Source organism: Lycorma delicatula, chromosome 1 (genome assembly GCF_047948215.1).
Source record: "Lycorma delicatula isolate Av1 chromosome 1, ASM4794821v1, whole genome shotgun sequence".
NCBI lineage: Eukaryota > Metazoa > Arthropoda > Insecta > Hemiptera > Fulgoridae > Lycorma > Lycorma delicatula.
Window position 1 is genome coordinate 397,551,811 of NC_134455.1, and position 20,065 is coordinate 397,571,875.

General features: G+C 33.2%; 1 protein-coding gene across 4 annotated transcripts in view; it reads right to left on the minus strand.

Moving 5' to 3' along the window:
• LOC142317391 (uncharacterized) overlaps window positions 1–20,065 on the minus strand; it is a 207,688-nt gene that overhangs the window by 164,236 nt on the left and 23,387 nt on the right. For all 4 annotated transcript variants that reach the window (XM_075353921.1, XM_075353922.1, XM_075353920.1 and 1 more), the window contains exon 2: window positions 2,441–2,684. In XM_075353921.1, the coding sequence (XP_075210036.1) occupies window positions 2,441–2,492 (52 nt within the window). In that variant the 5' untranslated portion in view covers window positions 2,493–2,684. The remainder of the gene's footprint in view (window positions 1–2,440; window positions 2,685–20,065) is intronic.

The following is a 20,065-nucleotide window of genomic DNA, read 5'->3' on the forward strand; positions in this document are numbered from 1 at the left end:
AAATCCAAACGGGATGATGGTGAAACGTGATGAAGGGGAAAGGTAAATAAGGAAAAGTTAAAAAAGGGAAAAGGGGAAAAAAGAAGGGAAAAACGCTAAAAGAGAAATGGGGAAAAAGGGAAGAAGGGATAAGGAAAATATGGAAAAAATGAAATAGAGAAAAATGGAAATATGGAAAAATATATAAAATTAAAGGTTACAATTTTGAAGTTCTGTATGTTTACATTTTTAATGTTTTATCAAACTTTCAATTTTGTTCATTTAATCTATATATATATATATATATATATATATATATATACACTCAAATCGCGCAATAACGAAGCATTGCCGGGGTTTGCTAGTATGTAAATATATATATATATATTTTTTTTTTGTCTTCAGTCATTTGACTGGTTTGATGCAGCTCTCCAAGATTCCCTATCTAGTGCTAGTCGTTTCATTTCAGTATACCCTCTACATCCTACATCCCCAACAATTTGTTTTACATATTCCAAACGTGGCCTGCCTACACAATTTTTTCCTTCTACCTGTCCTTCCAATATTAAAGCGACTATTCCAGGATGCCTTAGTATGTGGCCTATAAGTCTGTCTCTTCTTTTAACTATATTTTTCCAAATGCTTCTTTCTTCATCTATTTGCCGCAATACCTCTTCATTTGTCACTTTATCCACCCATCTGGTTTTTAACATTCTCCTATAGCACCGCATTTCAAAAGCTTCTAATCTTTTCTTCTCAGATACTCCGATCGTCCAAGTTTCACTTCCATATAAAGCGACACTCTAAACATATACTTGCAAAAATATATTCCTGACGTTTAAATTAATTTTTGATGTAAACAAATTATATTTCTTACTGAAGGCTCGTTTCGCTTGTGCTGTTCGGCATTTTATATCGCTCCTGCTTCGTCCATCTTTAGTAATTCTACTTCCCAAATAACAAAATTCTTCTACCTCCATAATCTTTTCTCCTCCTATTTTCACATTCAGCGGTCCATCTTTGTTATTTCTACTACATTTCATTACTTTTGTTTTGTTCTTGTTTATTTTCACGCGATAGTTCTTGCGTAGGACTTCATGTATGCCGTTCATTGTTTCTTCTAAATCCTTTTTACTCTCGGCTAGAATTACTATATCATCGGCAAATCGTAGCATCTTTATCTTTTCACCTTGTACTGTTACTCCGAATCAAAATTGTTCTTTAATATCATTAACTGCTAGTTCCATGTTAAGATTAAAAAGTAACGGTGATAGGGAACATCCTTGTCGGACTCCCTTTCTTATTACGGATTCTTTCTTATGTTCTTCAATCGTTACTGTTGCTGTTTGGTTCCTGTACATGTTAGCAATTGTTCTTCTATCTCTGTATTTGAACCCTAATTTTTTTAAAATGCTGAACATTTTATTCCAATCTACGTTATCGAAAGCCTTTTCTAGGTCTATAAACGCCAAGTATGTCGGTTTGTTTTTCTTTAATCTTCCTTCTACTATTAATCTGAGACCTAAAATTGCTTCCCTTGTCCCTATACTTTTCCTGAAACCAAATCGGTCTTCTCCTAACACTTCCTCCACTCTCCTCTCAATTTTTCTGTATAGAATTCTAGTTAAGATTTTTGAGGCGTGACTAGTTAAACTAATTGTTCTGTATTCTTCACATTTATCTGCTCCTGCTTTCTTTGGTATCAATACTATAACACTTTTTTTGAAGTCTGACGGAAATTCCCCATTTTCATAAATATTACACACCAGTTTGTATAATCTATCAATCGCTTCCTCACCTGCACTGCGCAGTAATTCTACAGGTATTCCGTCTACTCCAGGAGCCTATATATATATATATATATATATATATATATATATATATATATAAACATTTTCTTTCTCCAGTATAATTTATACCAAATACTGCAAATAGATTTGTTAATTCTTTCCATATCTTCATTAAATATCATACCGGCTGTCCCAAAAATAACTTTGTACCTAAATAAAACTTCTGGATATCAACCAATAAAATACAATTAAACATTTAAAAAAAATATTATTAGCAGTAAAATTAACAACTTGATTTTCCTTTTTCATTGTTCACAATACTTTTTATTTCCATAATTATTGATGAAATTTTATTTAATATTTTGTTTCATTGTGTGACAATGGTTTTTTTTAACAATAATTGAATTCGTCATTTTTTTTTGGTTAAAAACACTGGCCAATGTATGTATATATCTTCAAGTAATTTCTATCATTTTTTTGTGTTTTCTGAATTAAGGAGAGCTTGAAACGTTGGTATTAATTAAAACCTTGTTATCCAAAGTTTTGGTCGATCATTACACTTTCTTTTTATAATTGTATTGGTGCAGCGATAATAGAATTATAGTCAGAAAACTTAAAAAAATATGTTATTTATTATGAAAAAAATGTTATTTTATTAAATTATAACTTACGTCCATTAAAATGTATCAGCGCGTACGCCGATAAGATGCCAGTTGCCCACATTCAGGCGATAAGAAATGACAGTCTCATTTTGAAATATTTGTTTTTGATCGATTCATAATTTTTTAAAACACATCTTGAATAAATTATCTTTTATTTCCATTTGTATTTATTAATTTTCTAGTCGATCTACATTGTTTTTTTTTTTGAGATTACTAAGATGCTGAAGCAAGAAATTCATTTAGATACTCGTACCTATGAAGTTACAATTAATTAATTATTAATATTAATATAGATTATATAGTAATATATATTAATTAAAATATATTTAATTCACAATTCCTGTATAAAATTTATATGTTCATATGTAAAAAAAATTATTAATTAATTAGATAAAATTAAAATAAATTTATATATTTAATAATAAAATTATCGTTCTTTATTTTCACAATTACGTGTAATTTATACTGTATTTCATTAAAACGTGTAATTTTAAGCATAATTGTAATTATATAATATAACATGTTCTTTATTTTAGAATTTTAATTTAAATAATAATTTTATAATTGAGGAAATAAAATATTAATGAATTAAAAATAAATCGTATAATTTATTCCCGATAGAAATAAATTTAAAAAAGTTGTTAATTAATTGTTAAAAATTTTTCTTGAAAATTATATTAATTTCAAATATTATTCTCAGGATTTTAAAATAGTATTATTAAATTATTTTTTTCTAAATATTACACCATAATATTTCCTTTTTCTTTATCCTGTTTAGCCTCCGGTAATTACCGTTCAGATAATACTTCAGAGGATGATATGTATGAATGAAGTATAGTCTTGTACAGTCTCAGTCCGACCATTCCTGAGACGTGTTGTTATTTGAAATATTCAACCACCAAAGAACACCGGTATCCACGATCTAGTATTCAAATCTGTGTAAAAATAACTCACTTTACTAGGACTTGAACGCTGGAACTCTCGACTTCCTAATCAGCTGATTTGGGAAGACGCGTTCACCACTAGACCAACCCGCTGGTTTAGGTCGACTACCCCCTCTTCTTTTTTTTCCTGTTTAGCCTCCGGTAACTACCGTTTTTAGATAATACTTCAGAGGATGAATGAGGATGATATGTATGAGTGTAAATGAAGTGTAGTCTTGTATATTCTCAGTTCGACCGTTCCTGAGATGTGTGGTTAATTGAAACCCAACCGCCAAAGAACACCGGTATCCACGATCTAGCATTCAAATCCGTGTAAACATAACTGACTTTACTATAACTTGAACGCTGGAACTCTCGACTTCCAAATCAGCTGATTTCGGAAGACGCGTTTCCCACTAGACCAATCTGGTTGGTTAGGTCGACTACTCCCGGTTAATTGAAACCCAACTGCCAAAGAACACCGGTAGCCACGATCTAGTATTCAAATCCGTGTAAAAATATCTGACTTTACTAAGACTTGAACGCTGGAACTCTCGACTTCCAAATTAGTTGATTTGGGAAGATACGTTCACCACAAGACCAATCCCGGTAGGTACCTTAACAAAATTGTATGTTACCTGTTGAAATCGATAACTGAAATTGTTAAAATGGATCTCACTTTTTAATAGTAATATAAAATAAAATTTAGGGCAATCTTTGAAACTTAGAAAACTTTTTTTTTATAAAAAATAATAATAATATATAATGTTTCCCCACAATGTTGATTTTCTGTAACAAAAGAAATAAAAATCTGGAATATGAAAAACGTCTCGACTTCATGGTTAACAGAGAATAAGGATGATAACCTTCTGAGATATAAAAACGAAAAAGTATTTAAAATAGATTTACAATTACGTAAGTGGTCGACTGATCAAGGATATAAATTATTAGTCTAGAGTTCAGTTACCGATAAAGGTCTAGCGTTTTACTTTTTCATCTATCATTTCATTCATCTCATCTTCGTAGTTCGTATGTGGGTGAATGTGATACTAAAATAAAATAAACTTTAGGGTTTTGTTTGAAATGTATATAACTAATTTCGTTTTGATTTATTTTCTAGAAAACGAAACAGGAACAAAATTTTGTACCTGCTGATGTAGTATTCATAATGAGATAGATCGATTATCTTAAGATACTCGTCAGAGAATACAGTTTTTTAAATTAAAAGAAAAATAAATAAAATTTTATTTTTTGATCTATTCGAAAAAGAAAATAATAATTTTGTATTTATGATTTTTTTTTTCATATATTTCATATACCTTTGGAATCTCAAATATAAATAATAATAGTAAAATAAGGGTAGATAGAAAAAGCATGAAAAGTAAAGTTGTTGGAGGCGGTGGGGTAGTGAAAATGAAAAAGAAGAAAAAGAAATAGAAGTAAATTTAGATTTGTCTAATCTTGTGTTTTCAATAATACTGATAAACATAATTTTTTTTTTCTAACATGCGATATATGATTTTAATCTGTTTTTTATGCTAATAACAAACGTGATTCATAATTTTTCTATTACCCACCATTTTTGACAAATTTTTAAATATTAATTGTATGATTTTTTCATATTTCATCGTATAGTTAGCATTTTAACTTCCTGTATTGTATTTTTTTTTTTTGCTCATTTTTTATCGTTTAACTTTTTTAACATAATTTATAAAAAATACTAGACAAAGAATTAAATCACACCATAGTTACATATTACGACATCATATCTAATACTGAAGAGTGAGCCTTCATAGATTAATCATGTTTGTGCAGGTCAAAACATGTAGCTGAAAACACAGCTGTGTTGTTTGAATTAAGCACTGGATTTAGGAATGAATTAATTTTGTTCAGTCTTATTGCTGTCTTAAGTTTATTACCAGTGCAGCGTCATAATGCCTCGAATTGTGTAAATGATATGGTTGAATTTTGTTATGTATATGGTGAGATTACCATAAAATCAAATAGAAAAAACATTACACCTTTAATTAAAAAGTATATCGTTTGTACTTTCAGTGTAAAATTGGTGATTAGGATAAGACGTGGGCTCCTCATATAGTATGCACTAATTGTTCTTTATATTTAATAGGATGGTTGAAAGGTATACAGAAGGCTTTGCCATTTGGTTAGTACCTATGGTTTGGCGTGAACCAAAGGATCATTGTAACCGATTGTTACTTTTATTTTAAAAAATGTGCCTGGAATTTCTAAAAAATCCAAACGTACTGTAAAATATCCTTCATTGCAATGTGCAATCAGGCCTGTATCTCACGGTGAAATTATTCCAGTTCCTGAGCCACCTTTGAATGTATGTTTCGAAAGCAGCGATGAAGAATCAGGCGATACTGAAGAAGACAACAATGATTTTGATTTTGAATTATCTTCCGATTAGCCATATCTTACATCACAAGGTTAATTATAAATGACTCTGTTACGGATTTAAATTTATCAAAATATCAAGTTAAACTGTGAGGATCAAAACTGCAAGATTGGAATTTAATTTTAAAAAATATAAAAATTTCGGGCTTTTGAAGCCGACAATAAGAACTTTATCGATGAAAATAATTTAGTTTATTGCCAAAATATTGATGAGCTTATGTTGCACTTAGGACAACTTCATAAACCTGAGGACTGTCGCCTTTTCGTAGATTCGTCCCAGTATAGTTTAAAAGTGGTTCTACTGCACAGCGGTATCAAATATCCTTCGATACCGATCGTTTATGGTATTAATTTGAAAGAGACATACGATGTGATGAAAGATGTTCTTGAAAAAATAAATTATAAAAAACACAGCTGGAATATATGAGGTGATTTGAGAATATACTAAGAACATGTGCTTTCTTTGCGAATGGGACAGCCGAGCTAGGGATAAACATTATATTACCAAAGAGTAGAAGAAACGAGACAACTTAACTCCAAATGGAAAAAATATTATTCACGCGCCCTTAGTTGAACCCAAAAAAAAATTATTTTTACCCCCTCTCCATATCAAGCTAGAACTAATGAATAATTTTGTAAAAGCAATAAAGAAGGATAGTCCCGGATTTTTGTACATCAGGCAGAAATTTCCGGATGTAAGTGAAGGAAAAATTAAAGAAGGAATATTTGTTGGTCCTCAAATAAGACACTAGTCCTCAAACATGATGTATTTAACTCGATGTTAAATAATGTAGAAACAGCAGCTTGGGCTTCACTTATACACGTTTGCAAAAACCTTTTTCGGCAAATAAAAATCCGACAATTACCACGATATTGTTAGTCAATTTCTTATTTCATACAAAGCTATGGGATGTAATATGTCTTTGAAAATACATTTCCTCCACTCACATCTGGATTTTTTCTCGGACAACCTCGGAGGTGTAAGTGACGAACACGGTGAACGTTTCCACCAAAACATTTTCATGATGGAAAGCCTCTATAAATGGAAATGGAATACTAACATCCTAGCTGAGTACTGTTGGATATTAATTCGGGATGTTCCTGAGGCTATTTATAAAATAAAATCATTCTAACACAGGTATGGCCATGGAAAATTATAAATTTGACAAATTTTAACTATATTTTCCCTTAATTTTTTTTAAGCGTAATTTATTTAAAATTAAGGGTGATAAAAAAATTTCATTTACCGATCTGTAATGTACGCAAAATAGCAATTCAGGAAATGGTATCATATTTAGAGAAATATTAAAAAGTTTTTTTTTTGGTCTATCTGTTAATTATTAGTAATTTAAGACAATAAACTCTATGTAAAAATGTTAGTATTTTTATAATTAATAGATGTAAATATAGTAATTCTAGCCGAGAGTAAAAAGGATTTAGAAGAAACAATGAACGGCATAGATGAAGTCCTACGCAAGAACTATCGCGTGAAAATAAACAAGAACAAAACAAAAGTAATGAAATGTAGTAGAAATAACAAAGATGGACCGCTGAATGTGAAAATAGGAGGAGAAAAGATTATGGAGGTAGAAGAATTTTGTTATTTGGGAAGTAAAATTACTAAAGATGGACGAAGCAGGAGCGATATAAAATGCCGAATAGCACAAGCTAAACGAGCCTACAGTAAGAAATATAATTTGTTTACATCAAAAATTAATTTAAATGTCAGGAAAAGATTTTTGAAAGTGTATGTTTGGAGTCTCGCTTTATATGGAAGTGAAACTTGGACGATCGGAGTATCTGAGAAGAAAAGATTAGAAGCTTTTGAAATGCGGTGCTATAGGAGAATGTTAAAAATCAGACGGGTGTATAAAGTGACAAATGAAGAGGTATTGCGGCAAATAGATGAAGAAAGAAGCATTTGGAAAAATATAGTTAAAAGAAGAGGCAGACTTATAGGCCACATACTAAGGCATCCTGGAATAGTCGCTTTAATATTGGAAGGACAGGTAGAAGGGAAAAATTGTGTAGGCAGGCCACGTTTGGAATATGTAAAACAAATTGTTAGGGATGTAGGATGTAGAGGGTATACTGAAATGAAACGACTAGCACTAGATAGGGAATCTTGGAGAGCTGCATCAAACCAGTCAAATGACTGAAGACAAAAAAAAAAAAAAAAAGATGTAAATACAAGAAAACGCGCGCGCGCACACACACACACATTTATATTTTGAGTTTGGTCACGCTAACTTGACAGTAGACGATTATTTCACGTCACAATTTATAATTATATCATCGGGCTAAAACCAATTCGCCTATATGAACACCATTTACAAAGAATATATATATTATTATTAATAAATATTAATAAAATACAGTAATATTGATAAATAACTGCGAATATTTCCCATGCTTAATTATTACATAAAGCTTCCTCTTTTTTATATTAAGCCTATTTCTTCCAAGGTTTAATTACTGCTCCAAGATTATTTCCACGCGACTGAACTTCAAGGACGGTTGAATAATTCACGCTTCCGTATTTTTAAAATGGAAATATTTCAATTATTTATAATTTTTTAAATCTTACGAGTCGATCTTATGACCTTTAAAAGAAAGGTCGTATTTAAAAAATTTAAAGATCTAGTTTAAATCTCTTCCAAACTTAATTTTTTTGTTTATTTTAAAATCATTTTTAATATTCTATAAATTATACTGCGTTAATTTTTATGGTTAAATTAAAATAATAAAACTGAATCTTTTATTCTGATCATTATATAATAATACAATACATCGGTGATTCCAAATTGAACGGAAATCTCTCGGGAAATGATTCTATAGTCAAAAATAAGAAAAAAATTGTTATATAAACATAGGTAAGTAATGTAGTAGAAATAATGAAGATGGACCACTGAATGTAAAAATAGGAACAGAAAAGATTATGGAGATAGAAGAATTTTGTTATTTGGGAAGTTGAATTACTAAAGATGGACGAAACAGGAGCGATATAAAATGCCGAATAGCACAAGCTAAACGAGCCTTCAGTAAGAAATATAATTTGTTTACATCAAAAATTAATTTAAACGTCAGGAAAAGATTTTTGAAAGTGTATGTTTGGAGTGTCACTTTATATGGAAGTGAAACTTGGACGATCGGAGTATCTGAGAAGAAAAGATTAGAAGCTTTTGAAATGCGGTGCTATAGGAGAATGTTAAAAATCAGACGGGTGGATAAAGTGAAAAATGAAGAGGTATTGCGGCAAATAGATGAAGAAAGAAGCATTTGGAAAAATATAGTTAAAAGAAGAGACAGACTTATAGGCCACATACTAAGGCATCCTGGAATAGTCGCTTTAATTTTGGAAGGACAGGTAGAAGGGAAAAATTGAGTAGGCAGGCCACGTTTGGAATATGTAAAACAAATTGTTGGGGATGTAGGATGTAGAGGGTAGACTAAAGATGGACGAAACAGGAGCGATATAAAAAGCCGAATAGCACAGGCGAAACGAGTCTTCAGTCAGAAATATAATTTGCTTACATCAAAAATTAATTTAAAAATCAGGAAAACATTTTTAAAAGTATATGTTTGGAGCGTAGCTTTATATGGAAGTGAAACTTGGACGATCGGAGTACCTCAGAAGAAAAGATTAGAAATGCAGTGCTAAAAGAAAATGTTAAAAATTAGACGGGTGGATAAAGTGACAAATGAAGAAGTGTTGCGACAAATAGATGAAGAAAGAAGCATTTAGAAAAATATAGTTAAAAGAAGATTTGGTTTGGTTTGCATGGCATTTCTCCTGCTACCTCCCCATTCGGTCGCCCTAAAGCATAAGACCGAATGTCTGTACCATAAACGGCTACTGAGCCACGAAACAGTTTAGCGACCAGTGTCCTAACTAGCTCCTAGGGCTAACGTAAAAGTGTGGTACCATACACCATTCACTTGCGTGTCCCACCGCCCATTTGTCTAGTATCACAAAAATGGGTAGGCACAACCCGTCAACTATATATGACTATCAATAATCAAATTATCTTGTCAAAGACAGCAATTCGCTGCCACGCCTAGGCCGCTGAATGCCAGCAAGTACCTGTCCACCATTAAAGCGTTTAGAGCCTTAATCTGGCTGGCAACAGCCAAATCTCTCAGTTAGCTTCCTACAGCAGCGGGGTAGGAGTCTTTTCCCTTAAGTAAACTACGGATGTCGGTTGAACAAAGCAACCGCATCAAGGAACTCCCACACGGTCCGACAATGCGGCTCTCACCACATTGAGTCGCCGCTTGTGAGTAGCCAATTTTTCCCTTGACCTCTAATTTGCAGGGTGGGGTGAGTCCTGGCCCCGCAAGAGTTGGGCAGTCGAACATGATGTGTTCGTTTGATTGGACCTCCCGCAGACGCAGAGCTCATCAGCTGCCAGGTGAATTCGAAACAAATATTGGTTTAAATTTAGATGGTTGGAGAGCACTCGGGCTCTCGTTGACCTTAAAAACAAAGGAGAAGCATACCATCCCCCAAGATCCTTTATAAATCTATACAACCTTCCCTTAGTCGTAGTGTGCCATTCATGCTGCAATGCTTCCATCACGAGGCTGTAAAGCCTCCTTCGCAGGCGGGAGATTAGCAACTTTTCGAAATTTAGAACCGGTGCATTGAGACCACCGTTCCGATCAGGTACAGACCCGGTTCGAAACTACATCCCAAATACCTCGGCCGTCCTACATCTTCGCAATTTCCACATGGTCGCCCGTACTTTCACCACTAAATCGATTGGGAGAACCTTTTCCAATACAGTGGTAGCCTCGTAGAAGCTTGATTTAAAAATACCAGTGCATGCAATTAAGGCTCTGCACTGGGCACTTCTAAATTTTAAATAAGTGCTCGATTTCTTTCCAATCTATGTGTCCAAACAGAGGCCGCATAAGAGGTCATACTTTCAAAGATACCTCGGTACACTATATACAAATGACGGCTCGACAGTCCGTAATCCTTCCGAGCAATCTTCCTAAGCTTGTGGATCACTGAGACGGCATCCGCCGCTACTTGTCTAATGTGGTTGCTAAACAGCAACTTCTCATCAAAAAAAACATCTAGTTAATTTTGAACTCGAACTCGACTGATTACACACCCTTTATACTTAATACGTGGGTTACGACTGTATGATAATTTCCCTGCACCTTTGACAAGCATAAACTTCGTCTTCGATACAGAAATCTTTAAATTTTGAATGTCTGCGGTTGACAAAGCCGCCTGCGCTCGGTCTTCTAGGTGCGGTTGTGAATTACCACGAACTAACAGGAGACAGTCATCGGCGAAAGCCTGGGACGTGACACCTTCCGGGAATGTCAGTCCCAAAAATCCGTCGAATACCAGGTTCCTCAGCAAGGGATCGAGCACGGACCCCTGTGGGCTTCCCCTGTTGACGGATTTTTACACAACTAGGTGTGCATCCTTAAACAGAGCCGTGCGATCCGACAAGTAATCACGTATTACGGCCTGTAGGGCTATGGGAATATTGAGGCGTTCCAACTCATAGATAACAGAACTTTAACACAAGGAAGGAAATGCTACCTATTTCAATAAAAATTGCCAAAACATATTTACAGTCGGCGCTTTCCACATCGGTAAGAGCATTTAAGATGCAATCCTCGGTGCCAACCCCTTTCATGAAGCCATACTGGCCTCGATTTAGAATACGGCTCATATCGATGCTTTCGCAGAGACCTTACACAACCAGCCTTTCAAGCAACCTGCCGATTACCGACAGAGGCTGACGGGTCGATAACTGCTGACCTCACTCGGATCCTTTCCTTATTTTAAGAGTACCCTCATCAAAGTCATCTTCCAACAAGTCGGTAAGCAACCACAGTTTAGACACCCCGAGTCAAAAGAAGAGACAAACTTATAGGCCACATAATAAGGCGTCCTAGAATAGTTGCTTTAATATTGGAGGGATAGATAGAAAGCAGCCAACGTTCGTAATTGTTTGTTTGGGGTCGAACAGTGGCGGCTCGCGTATAGGCACTGTGGAACTGCAGCACTCCCTATTTGCAATTGATATTATCGGTAACATTTAATATAATGAGTCTTTTTTCTTCAATTCTTTCTTTATACTTGTACAATATATAATCCTTAAGCTTAATGTCAGTAGCCATCCCTCATTTAATAAACAACATTTTTTTGTTTGGAACCTGTGCTCTTCACAGTTCCAGCGGCGTGGTGTTTGGATGTTGTGCGCATGCGCACACAGGAAGCTATACGCGAGATTGCGAGGAAGATAGAGCACTGTCGCTTCCGCAGTGCAGAGTGCGACTCTGGCGTGCTGGTGGAAGGTAATTTTTTTTACTCCGCGTGTATAGGAACGTTCCTTGTTCGTTCCCTTTTCTAGTTTAGTCGGTTGAAGGAATATGAAAGCGGTTTAGTTGTTTTTTCACTGGAGATCAGAAGATGGCGGAAAGCAAGTGCTCTTTGATCGCCAAATCTGTCCAAAAATACAATGGAAGGACGAAAGAGAAGGTAATTAGTAAAAACTAATTATGTATTTATTTCTGTGGGCATAGAAATTTAAATTAAGCACTACTGGACTATAGTGTTTTTAAGCGGACATTTTATTAATTTATTATCCAGTAATATTAAAAATATTATCTGTATTGACTTTTTATTATTTATTCGGTTAAATACGGGTTTTAAGCATAATGCGCTTAAAAATCAAGTACCTTATTCTTGAATGCGATAAAGTGTAGAATTATCCTGCTTCCTGCTATTCTACTTCATTAATTTTTTTCAGTTTTTTATTTTACAGAAACCTTTAACCATGACCTTGAAAAGATCCAGAAAAACATTTCCTGGAGGAGCACTCCCACTAATTTAAACTACCAGCCGGCACTGGGGTCGAATGATGCTAGATGATATAACTGTGGCTTTTCCGAGAAGAATAAAAAAAAATCAGCTCGATCCGTTCATAAAAACACCCATAAGAATTGGAAATAGATTTTCAGCCAATTGTTTTTAATATATAATATTAAATGATAAAAAAAATTCATTTATTGGATGAAAAATTTTTAACCAAATCCTAGCCGGTTATTTATCAGAAATTGTATTTCATATTTAATCATAAATATTGTGTTTTGTATTGAAATTAATATTAAAAAAGTACCGGATGATTAAAAAAGTCTTCACAAATTTAAAAGTATATAAAAATTTATTGAGATATTCAGTTGAGGTCTCATTTCAAAGAAAAACACATCACGTTTGTCACACAAGATTCACTATGGTTCGATATGGCTTCCATTTATAATGCGGCATACATCCCACCTGATTTCATTTTAGATCGTAGCAAGACGGGCCTCTGCAGTTGAGGCGTTAATTCGAAGTCTTAGCTGAACAAGATCAGCAGAGACAAAGGTGGTACGTAAAACCCCATGTTTAATGAAATCCCTCCTAGAAAAAAATCTAGCGTGGTCAAATCTGGTGAGTGAGGTAGCCATACAATTGGACCTTCACGACAGTTCAACCGACCTGGGAATCGAGTATCAGAAAAATCTCGGACTTCTAGGAGGTAGTGAGGTGGTGTTCTGTCTTGCTGTGGCGTCCATCTTGGTTATCATCGTATAACTGAGGAATTAGACAATTTTGAAGCCGTCCAGGTAAACGATGTCATTTACGGTTGCCTCCTGAAAGAATAACTAGCTAGTCTTCGTGTGCTTAGGTCAGAAAATGTATTGAACTTAGGGCAATCATGAATGTGCTACAAAGTTTCATGAAGGGTTTTGATACCATCATATGCAGCAATCATGGGTGTTCACCTTGCCAGTGATGTGAAACGCTGACCCATCACTAAAAATTATATTGTTTAAAAATGTTTCGTTATCTGAAATTCTATCTATCATTTTTAAACAAAACTGGAGCATTTTTGTCATCAACTGTAATGTTGTGAAAAACGGTTAGTTTGTATGGCTTCAAGTGTAATTGCTTACGTAATACGCGCCAAACAGTCGTATGCCATTCTCACGTGACGAACGTCGAGTTGATTTCTTCGGACTACGTGGAAAGCTTTCTCTGAGTTGTTCCACAGCAGATTCAGAAACGCGTGGGTGTCTTGGTGATTTTGTATGTTTAACAGAACAACCTGTCTCAATGAAGATTTTTTTGGTGTCAAGAGTAAATTGAACTCCTACTAGGAGGGTCCCTACCTCCCACGCGTCTAGAAGACGCGTTCTAGTGGTGAACGCGTCTTCCCAAATCAGCTGATTTGGAAGTCGAGAGTTCCAGCGTTCAAGTCCTAGTAAAGTCAGTTATTCTTACACGGATTTGAATAATGGACCGTGGATACCGGTGTTCTTTGGTGGTTGGGTTTCAATTAACCACATATGTCAGGAATGGTCGAACTGAGACTGTAGAAGACTACACTTCATTTACACTCATCATCTTCTGAAGTAACATCTGAACGGTGATTCCCGGAGGCTAAACAGGAGAAAGTAGAAGGGTCCCTACCGTACTCTATACGAAAATTAAGTTGAGCTGAAACTTGAGTAACTGGAGGAAATTGGAGGAATACTCCAGGGAGGTACTTCGACGCATAGATATGGAAGGTAGAAGAAGAGAATTTTAGTGTAAGGTTGGATGGACAGCCGCTATCGGGAGAGCCGCATACTGAGATGTACCGATTCCGATGATCGATTGAGAACTTCAAGGGAGACTAGGTTAGGGGAAACAAACGAAAAGACCTGTGAGACCCAGATACCTGTGGGGGAAATCCAGTGCTGGATTACCCACATTAGAGTGGGCAAGAATGAAAAGATCCAACCGGGGGAGCTGACCTGCCATGCCGAATTTACTGTCGGAGGGGGAGGAGGCTCATTAGAGTAAAAGACACTCCCCTGGGCTGAGTTTTACTTAACTGTATGTCCGGCCCGGGGGAGTAGGGAGGAAAACGTTGAGCTGCAATTGCTCACTACAAACTGTGAAACCAAAATACGAGCGCTTTCTGCAACAGTAAATGTATCCATCTTTAACAATATTGGTGAAAGCGCTTGAAATCAAATTTGAAACTAATCAACTACGCGAGTCAAAATTTGATGTGTTTTTCTATGAAATTAGACCTCAGTCGAATCTGTAAGTTATCTAAATAAATTTCTATATATTTTTTTTAATTTTGAAATATTTTTTGAATCAGCCGGCGAAATAATTTAAAAAAAAAAATTATTTAAAATTATACCTTTTAATGAAAAACTACCCCATTTATAAATAAATATTTTCCATTATTTATTTAAGATAATAAATAAAAATTATGAAGCTGAAATACAGGGTGATTCAGGAGGATAGGGAAATACTTTGACAACTCATTCTAGAGGCTAAAAATAAGAGAAAAGTTCATATAAACATAGGTCCGAAAACGCTTCGTTAGCGAGTTATACAGGGTGAAATATTTCGCCCGAATATCAGTTCCTCCGGGTAAATTAAGGCTTTCTGAAATTCTGGGAAGGTCAATGAAGGAACAAATTCAATTGTTTCTTATGGTTTTTGAGCAGCGAAATCGAAAAAAATAGGTCCCATGACTGTATCTCTCTTAGTTTCTAAGATATCCCATGTAAAACGTCAAAAATAGGGTCAAAAACACTTTCTTTTTACGTTTGACGTACAATAACGTTGTTAAATTGGCAATAAATCATACATTTTTGAAACATAAATTGTAGAGAATTTAATTATAAGAAGATTGATGTAAATAATTCAACAGAAAAGAAATAAAATTTTAAACATCTCGACTCTTATTAACAACAAAACCGACGAAAACTTAGAAGAAATATTACAAAAAAAGAAAACAGGTGTGTCTAGTAGGTACAATAATTTTAAACCTACGGAAAACAAGTTGGCAACACTGATTTTTTTCATCACAATTTGTTTAAATACTACTCATTGTTGTCAGTTAATTGTGGTAATGTGTTAAATAACCTTTCACTGATCGATCGTGTTTGCAGTATTACGTCGAATTTTTATTGTAAAAATTTCAGAAAACTGTTAAGAAGTGTAATTTTGTATTCATTTTACAGCGCATAAAAATCAAGTCTGTTAAAAAAGTGAAATTCTGTTTAGTTTTGTTTTGAAAAATGCCGCGTATCTTCACTAATGCCGAATATGCCGACTTGATTTTCATCTATGGATATTGCAATGGAAGTGCTGCGGCAGCGGTTACGGAATATCGACGTAGGTATCCTGGTCGTGTTGTACCAAATCGTAAAGTATTTATTAGAATTTTTAATAATCTTTAATGGTACGCTTCCCAGCGCTCATATTTCGTCTGAACGACAAGAAAATCGAGCTGATGAAGGTGAAAACATTCAGCAGATGGTTCAACGTAGTCCGACAACGAGCACACGATTAATTGCAACACTGTTCAATAGTTCACAAAGTATAGTATGGAAGACATTAAATAATAATGGATTGCATCCTTTTAATATTAAAAAGTGCAACATCTCCAGCCTGGTGACTACGCCAGTCGGCTGCAGTTTTGTCAACGGGTTAATGGGAATCAACATTTAATTCCATTTATACTATTTTCGGATGAAGCTACTTTCACTCGTAACGAAATAAACAGCACACGGAATGCGCATCGGTGGTCTGAAGAAAACCCACATGCTACAGTGGAAAAAAATTTCCAGCAACGATTTTCAGTGAACGTTTGGTACGATATCATAGATGACCAATGACTTGGTCCTTTCATACTACAACATCGTATCACAGGGAGAAATTATCTGGAATTTTTACGTAATGAATTTATTATATTGCTGGAAAATATCCCCTTAGCAAAAGAATTGAAATATATTACCAACTTGATGGAGTTCCTACACATTTCACTAATGAAGGCAATGTCTTGATGAAAAATTTGCTGGTAAATGGATAGGACGTGGAGGGCCGGTTAATTTACCACCGAGATCTCCAGACCTCACTCCGTTGGATTATTGTTTGTGGGGATGGTTAAAAAATAAGGTTTACAAGTAAAAAGTTGACACACGCGATGAACTGATCGCTCGCATTCTCAACGCTGCAGCTATAATCAACGAACGCAAAGATACCGTTAGACTGGCGACACAAAATCTAGTACAACGCGTTGAAAAGTGCATTGAACACAACGGTGGCATTTTTTAATGTTATTAAACCACATGAAATACTACTTGTAAACAACATTTTATCATTATCATAAAAAAAACAGAAAGTATTTTTTCTTCCTCCAGTTATTTTCTACTGTACATAACGAAAAAATATTTTCAATCTGTTAAAAATTAATCTGTTTTGTTGTTAATAAAAGTCGTCAAAATTTACATTCTACATGATCTCAAATTGAAGAAAAACTTTTCCTGAGGATGGTCGAATGGCTGAAAGTACTAGAAAAGAGAAAGCGGACGAATCGTTGGTAAAGTTGAATTTCATTTTTTCTTTTTTTGTAAAATTTTCTTTTAAGTTTTCGTCGGTTTTGTTGTTCATAGAGTCGATATGTTTAAAATTTTATTTGTTTTCTGTTGACATTATTTACATTAATCTTCTGATAATTAAATTCTCTACAATTTATTTTTAAAAAATGTACGATTTATTGCAAATTTAACAACGGTATTGTATGTCAAACGTAAAAAAATGTGTTTTTGACCATTTTTTTTGGCGTTTTACATGGGATATCATAGAAACTAAGAGAGATACAGTTCTGGGACCTATTTATTCTATTTCCCCGCTCAAAAACCATAAAAAACAATCGAATTTGCCCCTTAATTGACCTTCAAGGAATTTCAGAAAGCCTTAATTTACTCGGAGGAACTGAAAATCGGGCGAAATCTTTCTCTCTGTATAACTCGCTAACGAAGCGTTTTCGGACATATGTTTATATGAACTTTTTTCTTATTTTTAGCCTCTAGAATGAGTTGTCAAAGTATTACCTTATCCACTTGAATTACTCTGTTTAATAATAAATTTGTATTTTAATTTATGTATATTCTTTAATTAATATCACGTTTCTCATTATAATAAATTTTTTTGTAAAATCTTAGTAATAATTAAAATATAGAAAGACGTAATAATGCAGATTTTAAATTAATTTCTATGTTTTTAAAGGTCATATTTATTAAAGAAAAAGAATAAAAGCAGATATTATCAAATGCTTGGAAATATAATTAATTAAAGTATAATAAATAAATAAAAATAAACCAATTATAAATTTATTTAAATTTCTTATTTGTATTTCATAATAACAAGATGTACTAGATCATGAAAGAATTATTCATTTTCTATATGCAATATAAAAGTTGCATCATTATTTTATATATATATATATATATATATATATATATATATATATATATAATCAAAATTATATTAATCATAAAATTACTTTATTTTTAAAGAATATATTGCTTTCTCATGGCTCTTCCAGATTAAACACATAATAATTCAGTTTCTTAAATTTATTTTTTCACCTTGACTTCAAACAATAATGATGCAATGCCATTTAAAACAATAAAAATAAAGATTCTAATTATAAATAAATCACATGGTAATTTTCAATTAAAAAAAATGTAATGATATATAATGGCAATTATTTTAGTTTTTTAGTTTTTAGTTTTTAAAGGAAGAAGGATATAGAAATAAAATATTTTATGAATGGTTTAAATTATATCACTGTTAATTTAGTATTTTCATACATTAATAAAAAGTAAAATAATTATTGAAATAATAAGATCCCTAAGGATTGAGAGGATGGTAGTATACTCCTTTCGTGTTACTTTTTCATTCGTTAGAAACGAATTTTAAGGAGAATAACAGGAATTTAAAAGATACGACGATTCTTCTTCCAGAAATTAATTTTTTTGATTTTTTTTTTCCCAGTCATTTGACTGGTTTGATGCAGCTCTCCAAGATTCTCTATCTAGTGCTAGTCGTTTCATTTCAGTATACCCTCTACATCCTACATCCCTAACAATTTGTTTTACATATTCCAAACGTGGCCTGCCTGTACAATTTTTCCCTTCTACCTGTCCTTCCAATATTAAATCGACTATTCCAGGATGCCTTAGTATGTGGCCTATAAGTCTGTCTCTTCTTTTAACTATATTTTTCCAAATGCTTCTTTCTTCATCTATTTGCCGCAATACCTCTTCATTTGTCACTTTATCCACCCATCTGATTTTTAACATTCTTCTATAGCACCGCATTTCAAAAGCTTCTAATCTTTTCTTCTCAATCGATCGTCCAAGTTTCATTTCCATATAAAGCTACGCTCCAAACATATAATTCAAAAATGTTTTCCTGAGATTTAAATTAATTTTTGATGTAAACAAATTATATTTCTTACTGAAGGCTCTTTTCGCTTGTGCTATTCGGCATTTTATACCGCTCCTGCTTCGTCGATCTTTAGTAATTCTACTTCCCAAATAACAAAATTCTTTTACCTCCATAATCTTTTCTCATCCTAAGTTTACATTCAGCGGTCCGTTTACGTTATTTCTATTTTGATTTAATAAAAAATAATGAAATGGTTAATGATCGTATAAAAATGTATATATTGAAAGATTCAATATGGTTAATTTCTTTAACAACCACCACGTCATTACAACCAAGAATAAAATCTACTACATAAAAAAAAAAATTACCACGTAAAAAATATTAAAAAATCTGATGTGGACAGTACATGACTTCCTTGTACACCTATTACATTACACATACAAATTTGTTTAAAATGAAAAGTGCCTAAACATTATTTCACTAATAACTTCTGATATTTTCTATTATTTTATTATTATTATTGAATTATTATTTATTGTAATAATATTTTTACAATCAGAGGTTAATAAATTATTAATAAATCAATATATTTAAATTAAAAAAAAAGGAGATGAAGTCTGATTCGAACCGATGTCCTTGTAAGATTCAAATATTTTATTAATTAAAATTTTATTGGGCTATAACTCTGGAACCGATGAAAATAAGTACCACGTATGATATATCGTTGAAAAACTTTCAATGGGGTCTTATTACTGCAGTTAAGAAAAAGTCCAAAACCTAATTTTTTTTAAATTTTGGATACTTTTGGTTCAGTCGATTGCAATCAAAAGGGGAAGTGCACAAATATATATTACAACAGTCCTAAATCCAAAAATTTCAATATCCTATTGCTAATCGTTTTTGAGTTATGCGAGATACATATGTACGTACAGATATCATGCCGAAACTAGTCAAAATGGATTCAGGGATTGTCAAAATTGATATTTACGTTGAAATCTGAAAACCGAAATTATTTGCGATCACAATACTTTTGTA